This window comes from Olea europaea, chromosome 20 (assembly GCF_002742605.1).
Source record: "Olea europaea var. sylvestris chromosome 20, O_europaea_v1, whole genome shotgun sequence".
Lineage (NCBI taxonomy): Eukaryota > Viridiplantae > Streptophyta > Magnoliopsida > Lamiales > Oleaceae > Olea > Olea europaea.
The window spans coordinates 5,839,041-5,849,452 of record NC_036256.1 but is presented as its reverse complement, the minus strand read 5'-3'; the positions used below and the strand labels follow the sequence as shown (position 1 = coordinate 5,849,452).

The 10,412-nt window shown below is 32.6% G+C and overlaps 1 protein-coding gene across 7 annotated transcripts; it reads right to left on the bottom strand.

The window, feature by feature from the left end:
- Positions 1-4,086: 4,086 nt before the first annotated feature.
- LOC111369491 (mitogen-activated protein kinase 16-like) lies at positions 4,087-10,205 on the bottom strand. Of its 7 annotated transcripts, none has more exons than XM_022991019.1 (11): positions 9,835-10,205; positions 8,249-8,657; positions 7,958-8,085; positions 7,770-7,829; positions 7,513-7,662; positions 7,265-7,420; positions 6,974-7,185; positions 5,821-5,922; positions 5,538-5,698; positions 4,814-4,885; positions 4,087-4,733 (listed from the first exon to the last, which is right to left on the bottom strand). In XM_022991019.1, the coding sequence occupies exons 1-10, from the start codon at positions 9,856-9,858 to the stop codon at positions 4,833-4,835; spliced, it is 1,455 nt and encodes a 484-aa protein (XP_022846787.1). In that variant the 5' UTR covers positions 9,859-10,205; the 3' UTR covers positions 4,087-4,733; positions 4,814-4,832. The 7 variants fall into 7 exon arrangements, 6 of the variants coding, with proteins under 6 accessions (XP_022846787.1, XP_022846783.1, XP_022846784.1 ...); XM_022991015.1 differs by lacking the exon at positions 4,814-4,885 and having other exon boundaries at positions 9,835-9,876; positions 9,960-10,203; XM_022991020.1 differs by having other exon boundaries at positions 4,612-4,730.
- Between the last annotated feature and the right edge of the window lie 207 nt (positions 10,206-10,412).

Genomic DNA, 10,412 nt, shown 5'->3' with positions numbered 1-10,412 from the left:
CATATTTGGCCCTTTTTATGGAAAAAGCTCTTTTACCACAAATTTTTTTACCTATTTGGTTGACACTCATTCACAAGCGTGAGCCCACTTTAATAAAAAACGCAAAAAAAAAAAAAAAAAAAAAAAAAGACTTGGGACCTGACTGCTATTGTGATTATCGGTCAAGGAGGGACACCCTCCCTGTTAGAGTAACATGGTTGTTTTTTTATTTTTATTATTTTCAAAATATATCTTTCCTTTCTTTTTTTTCAATTATACATTTTTTTCAATAAAATAATATTACATGCAAATTTAAAGCTTGTTTTATTTTTTAACAACCCATTTTTATCAATCTACTATTTCAAAATGTATTTTTAACCAAAAATGGGGTTCAAATTGGCTTGATATGCATGCAAAAGTCAACACTATTTTCGTAAAAAATAACTTTAAACTTAGGGATAATTGCAGCAGTAGGTCCCAAATCTTCTCTGTTTTTCGCAAACTTTACTTCAATCTTCACTTTGTGTCATTCACAATCCTAAAATTTTCATTTTATTGCAATAAAAGAACAAATGGAGATTGCTTTGACCCAAAAAATGAACTTTGATCAAATATAAAAATGCGAAATGAAAATTTTACAACTGCTAATTGACCCAAAAAATTAGAGAGATGCTATGTATACACCTCATGATAGGCACAATACATTACACCCCTCTCACATGAAGAAGGGTCCACGAATATTTTATTGTGTGTGGGCCCCCTTCACGTGAGGGGGTGTAATGCTATGTAAACACTATTATGTATACATAGTATTTTCCAAAAATTAACTTTGATCAAATATAAAAAATGTGAAATAATAACTTTACAAGTTTAGCATAAAATAATTTTATAAACTCAATTAAAAAAAGAAAGAGAAAATAGTGACGATTCATTTTCCACACCAACCCAATCCAACCCAACCCAAATCAACCCTCCGGCCACCGTCACTGGTCGCAATCGCCACCATCGACCTTTCCCACCCATTTAATCTTCTTCCCCAACCCTATCTCCTTTCCAATCCCCCACCTCCATCTCAAAAAAAATCCGCAAAATGTGCAGTAAATAAATCACTCGTTAAAGGTTCAAGATACGTAATAATGGATTGTGAATCAAAACCTATATAAATTTCAAGTTTTCGCTATAGACCATTTTAATATGTTGTAGGGGTGAAATAGAGAGTTGGTCGCATAACCAAAAATCTATAGGTGAGAAATATTAGATTCATGACCAAATGCCAGTTGCAATGGTGAATATTGATAATATGCAGTTGGTCTAATACGAACCAATGATGCAACATGTAGTATGGCATGATCCCAAATAGAAGTTGAAAGTTTTGTTTTCATAAGTAATGGTCTAGTAATAAGTTGTAAATGTTTAATAAACGACTCCGTTAAACAATTTTGTGTATGGACATGTGCAACCGAATGTTTAATTACAATCACAATTGACATACAATAATCATCGATTGTTTGTGATCTAAATTCACTAGTATTGTCAAAATGAATAGTCTTGATTGAGTAATCAAAGAATTGCACTTGTAATTTTATGATTTGAGCAAGTACTCAAGCGAATGCTACACTTCTAATTGAAAGTAGGCAATCATGTGATCATCTAGTAGAAGAATCAATTAATACTATAAAATAACGAAATGGTTCACATGGTAGATGTATTGGCTCACATATATTCCCATAAATTATTTTCAAAAAAGTTGAATATTCAATATTGACCTTTGTAGTTGAAAATCTAATGACTAACTTGCCATGCAAACAAGCTGTACATGTATAATCATTAGGTAAAAAAAATCTTCTAATTCGTTAAAGAATGTCCATGTGAGTTGTTTGTTATTTGAAGCATAATTATAGCTTATGGATATTCAAGTCTATCATGTCAAAGTATGAGACTCTTTGGGTCAACAAATTTCTAGTTCGTAACATTATTTGATTCAACCATTTTTATAAATATATAATACATGTCAAATGGGAGTAATGGTGTTTTACTTTTATCTTCTTCTCGCTAGATAAAAAAGATGTTATGCAATGCCATTTGACATTATTTCTTGCATTGTCTTAATGGGATATCCATTGCTGCGAATATTTTTAAAACAAAAGAAATTTGTTAGAATAAAGTGTATCGTCAATATAGAATTTGTATTATTTGGTAAAATAATACAAGCTCTTTCAGAACCTTCAACGATATTCGATGCAACTGATATTATATTAATATTATTTTCTGTTAATATTAAGTCCAAAATTTTTTCTCTTTAAGAATATTATGTGTAATTGCACTGTTAATTAAGCAGGTATTTTAACAATCCATCATGAATCTATAAATATAACAAAATAAATATATTTAAAAAATCTTGAATTTAAATTTAAATTTAAAAATGATAACCATAATTCAATGCTGCAAAAGTAACAATGCCTAATAAAACTTCAAATTTGTTTTTTGGCGAAAAGTAAAAACATATTTCAAATTAAATGTCTAAAATAAAGGGAAATAATAGAAACACAAATAAACTAATCTATATCTTCTGTCACGCCACCCAATCAAATTGTCAATATTTTCATTTAGATCAATAAAAAATTGAAGACATTCAAATGAGTCATATCAATTACACGATCATAATCAATAAAATTTATCATGCTCAATGTCCATTCATTTCACATCTTATGAACCAATGTCCTATATTTTATAGGGTTCAAAATAAGACAGACAATTGAAATAAAATAGATAATTATCAATAATTATTTCATTATTTTACAGCAGAAAAGAATTTTTTTTTGTTATAAAAATTCCAAATAAAAAGGGCTAAATTTGGCAGCTGTTTTGTAAGTGATCTGACTTGACATATCTACTTAATGGCCCACGTCCCACGATCACTGTATAATAAATTATTTCCAAAATTAAGTGTTGTCAAACAGACGCTAGGTGGCAATTGGGATGAATTTTCTGTGTTTTTTCGTACGTTTAACATTTAAATATAAAATTTTAAATATCACATCAACTCTAATAAAAAGCTTGCAAGTTGGATCAACCCAAAGCCAAAGTGACGACTCAATATCGATTTTCCAACAAACGAGGATGATAATAAGCAGGGGCGGATCCAGCCGTTTTGGGTTGTGGGGTCAAAAGTTTAATACATCGTATCTTTTGCTTTGGTCGATCATTTTGTACACCATTAAGAAGGGAAAAACTAGGCCATGAATGCTTAGAAATGATATTAAGAATGCAATATTTTCGTTTTTCATTTGGTATGTATTAAAGTGGGTCGAAAACGAGTTAAAACAACTATTTTTTGAATATAAAAAAAAAAAAAAAAAAAAAAACCCAAAATTTTGTGGGGTCATCTGACCCCACATGACCCCATGTGGGTCCGCCCCTGATAATAAGTACAACTCCATCCTCGCAATGCCCCTCTCCTTCCTCAATTCAAGTTATCAAGGCGGGGGGAGGGATTTTGTTCTCAGCAAGGATTAAGAACATAATTTCATCCCGACTAAGTTATTTATATAAATAATTTTTTCAATTTTTTACATACTTATATATAAATAATAAAAAATAAAAATAAAAATTTAAATAATCTAAGGGGAGATTGGAATTTGCTTTCCGGATCATTAATTATAGTTTGGGTGATTTATTTTAATGGTAAAGTTGACAAATTTGAGGCTTCCAAATGAGGTAAATGTTGTGGCCTATATGAAGGTGTTTGTGATGGGTTTAGGCTATTCAAGAATGTCGTTAAGTAAATCGAGTAAAGTAAGAAAAATCAATACGGAATGGATTGGTTTTTTGAACGGTGAGGTGACGATTGGAAACATCTATCAGCCGAAGTAGTTAGGCACTAACAGCTGTGGGTAAATAGAGTTATTTTCCAGAAAATAAGTATTTAACTATTATATATCAGTTCGTAAAATCTACATAAATTGTTTATCAGCCGAGGTAGCATGCCGGAAGAGTGTGAATGCACCCTCTGAAAGGTTTAAGAAAATCATACTTTGGCCTTTGTAAGAATGCATTCAGTTGTGCATGTATTCAAGGCAAAAAAAAATAAAAAAAATACATGATAAATAAATGAAAACCAGCAAATATGGTTATTACAACAAAACATATTATGTAGATGTTGAAAAGTTTATTGTTACAAGATCCTAATCCCTAGTTAAATTGCAGAATGCTACAGAAAATGTAATGATACAAAACCGATTCCTCGGTTATGACAGTAAAGAATGAAAATGAGAAACCAGTAAATTTAAGCAATAGTTGTGTCACCCTTCCTCAGCTACAAATCCTTTCCCAAACCTTAAATTTCGATTGGTATCACAGCCCAACATCAATCATGGGTGAGAATCTGTGCCAAGTTTTGTTATACCATTGCTAGATCATCCCAAGTAATTTAAGTCGAACCTTTTACTTTCAATCATTCTTGTCCATAAGCAAGTCTACAACGTTGAAACCTGCCAATATGCTAATCGACTGTCACTGTTTAGTAGCAGCTTTTATTGCCATTTACGGCCTGGAGGATCGATCCTTAACATCATTTCCACTTTCATTCTTAAAATCCGGGTAATTTCCGTAGTAAGAAGATCTGGGAACGATGTACTGAGTAGGCACTGCGTGATTTATAACCATGTTATGCTGTTCATTGCCCTCCACTGCAGAATTGTTGTAGTGTAACACAGAACTAATGACCTTCCCATGCCTTGCAGCAGCACCTCCTGCTGTGAAAGCAAAAGGAAATAAATACCATAGAGTGGGAACTCAACACGCAAAAATTAGAAAATAATACATCAGTCACTACCTTTAGTTCACCTCATTTATTATCTGTGCCATGTACTTATTATCTTGGAGATATCACAAAACTGCACCTTATCTATACTAAATAAGCTCATTAAATAATATAAGAGAAACTGCAAATAACAGACAAAAATTGCTAACGATCTAGGAAAGCATGACTCAAAGCTTGAGGTCATCAAATTCTCCTGGTAACAACAATGGTGACAGTCACAAGGCGAGCGCTCATCAAAATCCGGTTGACATGGAAAAAGAAAACTAAGAAGAGTAACAAAGAACATCTAATGCAACAGACCACATAGTGACTCTTGTTTGTGAAAAGAACTTGTACTCTCAAACTACAGTATAATTTGAAGTTTGAATTCAAAAGCTTCTATAGACTTTTCCAAAGCGTTCTACGCTTGTACATTATTATAGAAATTCCACTAAAAAAGTAGCTACAGAAAAGTAGATCAGATTCTTTCATCCATGAACTTCTTTGAAATATATTTTATGCAGGCAAACACAACAAAGAGATCCACAATGGAGGGAAGAGTGGAGGTGGTGGGAAGAGAGAAAGAGGGGGGACAACTTTTAAGCAAGTGCCATCAACACTGACAAGAAACAGAACATGATTTTTGAGAAGTATATAATGCAAAATAACAATCACCAAAATCAGGGTGATAGGTAAACAAATAGATCCATCACACACAATGCGGATGTTGATTATAATTATAGTAAAGATTTCATACCTTGGATGATTGGAAGAACTTGTAGAGGAAATATTTTCCTCTGAAGTATAGAAGCCTGGTCCACTCGTGGATTCTCAACTTCTTTAATGGTGCACTTAGAACAATCACTAGTGACATCAGCCAATTTCTTGGTCGAGTGATCTGAATATATTACACAAGGCCTGCATCCACACAAGTTTCGATGACCAGGATAAAAAATTTACAAACTTTCCGTTTGACAACTTAGGAGGCCAAATTTTGATAGTAATCATAGAATTATACGAAAACACTCATTGCAGTTTACCTGGGTAATGATGATGAGTGTTGCCTTTCAGGTGGAGCAACAGCTCCATTTCCATAATGTTCTTCAAGATATGCAAATTGCTTCTTAAATTTATCAACAGCACTGCAAAGAAAGATAATATAGAAACATTGAGATATGGTGTTAAGAGGCAAGATAGAATGAACTTGATGCTGTAAGACTCTAACCTGAAGAGACAAGAAATTAGTAGCATTGCTACTGATCACAATTACTATCTTCTGGAAGGGTACAGAAACTTAAAATGGAAAAGAAAGACAATATGAAAGTAGAGAAGAAAAATGTGACGTACAAAAACAGAAGTTTCTTAAGGTGTTGTCCTTTAACTGCTGATAACATTTGAAGCAAAAAAATACGCCATCAACATAAACCCATATACACTACTTAGAAATTCCTGATACCTCAATCAGGAATTTTGTAAACCGAATATCATATTACTTAATTAATAAATCTCTGAAGTTTCCAAAAGAAAATGCTATAGCTCTACCTAAAATAAATGTTAGTTGATACCAGACAATTAAGTGGCAGAACCATAGCTATACCTCTACCTAAAATAAATGTGAGTTAATACCAGACAATTAAGTGGCAGAACCATAGTACTTCAGGTTATAAATTCAACAATACTATCTAATAAAATCAAGTTAGGATTGAATTTTTTTTTCCTTTAATAACCTCCTGATGGTACACACATGCATAAAAACACAAGCAAGAACACAATATTTACAAGCACCTGAGAAATAGGACAAGTCCCCAAAAGAAACCTTCCATATAATTGAATTATCTAGAATCTTGCTATTGTAATGATTCTTTAGATGTTCCAAAAATGACGAAGTTTGATTAAAGGAAAAGAGAACATATAATACATTAACGAAGGATAAATAATATGAGTCAACACATCTAATTGAATTTAAATCCTCTATTGATAAGCATGAGGTTCGGTGTGATATTAAGCAGGCACAAATTCATAGTCATGTAGTCCATGACAAAGAATACATTACCAAATTTTGAAACTAATCAATTTTACCAATAATTGCATGTGATAAATAGTAAGATGTGAAGATCTTCAAATCAAAGGATATTGTCTCAGATGCACGTAGAAGAATGTTATATATATTAGTAGAAGTCCTAATGGAAATACCTAGGATACATGAAGCCTGTACGTTCAGCTCCATCTAAATGTTCTTTCAACATCTTTGGATGATATTCAAGGATCTCTCGATATATTAACTCTCTTACATCCACCTTTGTTATCCTTCGTCTTTCAAATTCAAATTCCAGTTTTGTAAATGGATCAGCAGAAGGTTCCCTCTCAACTTTTGCCAAGTTCCTAAAATACGGATCTGCCAGAGCCTGACAGCTTGCAACCAGCTTCTTTTAGAAAAAGGACATACACCTGACGTGATAATGCTAAAATTAACAAATATTTTACCTCTTCTGCAGAGGGCCGATCCTTAGGATCAAAAGCCAGCATCCTTTCCAATAAGCAAAGAGCAAGCGGGTCAGCATGTGGAAATTTTTGGGAGAAAGGAATATTCTTCTTCTTTCGCATGCTACTCAAGTATCTCCGGGCTTTTTCATTTTTTATCTGTCAGACGATACAGCTTCAGCAGAAGAACGCTAACAAGAAACCGAAGTTCTAAATCCCAACACTGCAAGAGGGCTATCATGACCACATACCCTTGCAATTATTTCATGAGGCGGTGTCCCCAACAGATTAGTCATGAGGTCTAATTGGTGGACTACATTTTTGCCGGGAAAAAGAGGCTTCCCAGTCAAAATTTCCGCAAATATGCAACCAATGCTCCATATGTCAATTGCAGGTGTATACTGTATTGAGATTGCAAATAAATATATATTAGAATGAAATCCCTTCTCATCACAAAGTATGGTTAGGTCATTTTATCTGTATATAAATAAGCAAGAAAAATTTGCACCTTAGAGAAAAAAGATCCACACAATTCAGGAGCTCTATACCATCTTGTTGCAACATAATCCTGTAAGAAGTGAATTAGAGATATGAAATATATCCCTTGTTCTTCTAAGTTCATATGGAGCTTCAAGTGCAAAATAAAGTTGTACGAAATTGAAACAATGAATGAAAGAAGTAAGAATAAAAACATACTGTCCAAAAGATTGTGGAAGGAGTGTCATGAAAGGCCACTCTTGCGAGGCCAAAATCACATATCTTTAGCTTGCAGTCAGCATTTGCTAAGATATTTTTGGGCTTAAGATCTCGATGAAAAACATTTGCTGCATGAAATAAAAGTATTTCTCAGAGCATATAACCTCGTTAAAGTCAACATTCACAAAAAACTTAAAATAATTGTATGTCTGTATAATTCCATTCATGAAAAAATCTGCAATCAAGTCAAGAAAGAGGTTGTTGAGCTACAAAACTGTAGCAATCATAGACCTGTGTGTATATACTTCAAGCCTCGAAGAAGTTGATAAAGAAAGAACTGATAATGTTCTGGAGTCAAATCATCATTTGCTTTAATGACCTGGTGAAGATCTGATTCCATTAGTTCAAAAACTACATATATGTCCTTGAATTCCTTTCTGGAAGGAGGCAACAAAATATGCTTGATTTCTACGATATCTGGATGACGAAGAAGCCCAAGAAGTTTAATCTCACGAAGTATACGTGTAGCATCAGAGACATGTTCAAAGATATCATTTATCTTTTTAATTGCAACCTTTTCACCAAGATGCATGTCAAATGCAGAGCAGACAACTCCATAGCTACCTTTACCAATCACTTCATCAATTCTATACCTGCTACCTTCACCATATTCTGTCAAGAAATCTACTTCCATAGATGACTGCAACATCACAAATAAATAACATTTCATCAAAATATCGCCTCATATCAAGTTCAGAAAAATGTTTGAGCAACTTAATTTCAAAGATCTGGAAACTGAATTAAAAGAAAATATTCTTAACTCAAACCAAGTATATGTTGACATGATAGCTGTTGAAGTGAACACAAAGTAAAATGCATTTTTTCTAACCCCTTTTTATGCAATAAGACTGTACAAAATTATAGCATGCACGCCTCACTTTTCTATCACTTGAGACACAATCAATTCCTAGCACAAACCTCTTGCTGCACGACTCTGCTCTCTTAATCACTTTCGCTCCCTCCACTCAAACACTCAATTCCATTCATGCAATCCCATAATACATGCACAATCTCCTCTCTATAGTACTGATAAGTTGGTTGAATTGCACTATCCATAAATCTAGATTTATCTATAAGTGGCAGTGGGCTGCAAGCTAGGAATCTCCCAAAATCTATCGACAAGTTGCATGAAACAATCTCGATAATTATAAAACATATAGCAGGTGATAAAGAGATTAATGGAAGGCTATAGAAACTTCATTAATCATCAAAGTCAGTGGTGATTCTTCAATAACATTGTAGCTTAATATTTTATTGATAAGAAAGGCAAAAGGAGGAAGAAATAAGATAACGGCTCAACTATATCCAGAACAATTAAATGACAAAAATATCACAACTAAAGGATGATCTTCACTCACACGGAAATATAGCAAATAAAGATTAAATTTTAACTTTGCCAATCATCGCAATCTACAATAACATTAATTATTCCATAATATTGTTAAAAACATTTATGTTAAGAATGTCATAAAGAAAAGATGTGACGAAAAAAACCTAGAAATAAGAAACTACAACCAAAAGTACCTCACAAAACTATAAACAATAAATAATGTAATAATTATTAAATACGAAATAAGTTTCCTAAATCCTTTAGAAATTGAATTCAATCCAAATATCAGAAATTATAAATGTAATCTTCACACACACACACACACACACACAAACGGATTCTAGCGATGCAGGAAATACAAACCTATAGAACTCAAAATATTAAATTCTATCCCACATATTATTACTTCAATACAAGAATCAAGCAACCAAACACCAATTAGATTTTGCAAAAATATAATTTATAGTTAAAAAAGAAAGGTGTGTACCTTTACTCTCCGATCAAACTGCATAGTTTAGCCACAAAACATCTAAAAAACGAATAAATAAATTCACTCAGCTCACATCAGAACTACGAAATATTAGGCTTTTCAGCCAGAGACTCAACACTTACATGGATGATAAGAGAAAATAGAAAATTTTCTGCGCACAACGAGTGGATGGATTAAACAAAATCCACGGACTACTTTTGAGTGACAGCCCCAAATTTGATGCCAACAGCGTGAAAAAAGAGAGTCGTTCAAGGGTTGATCTCTGTCAGTATGACATCCAAAGATTACCATGATTTAAAGACATGATTTTTATGGGGATAAAGATTTAAAAAGTGGCTTTTAGCTTTAAAACTTTTTTTTGTTGAATACGGATGTGAATCATATGAATCATACCTTTAGCCCCTTTTGCCGCAAGATAAATTTCATTACATTATATTTCATTTTTTTTTCTATTTTTAATTACAAAATTATTTATAAAATAATATTACACGTAAATCGAAAATTATTCTTCCTTTTTCAACAACTCATTTTTCATAAAAATACAATTCCACCAATTTTCATTTTTCGAAAATAAG

Coding starts and splice junctions, on each gene's coding strand:
- LOC111369491 (XM_022991015.1), bottom strand. CDS start 9,858: ATGCAGTTTGATCGGAGAGTAAAG. Junction 7,421..7,512: donor CTCATGAAATAATTGCAAGG/GTATGTGGTCAT, acceptor ATCGTCTGACAG/ATAAAAAATGAAAAAGCCCG. Junction 5,699..5,820: donor CACTCATCATCATTACCCAG/GTAAACTGCAAT, acceptor GTGTGGATGCAG/GCCTTGTGTAATATATTCAG.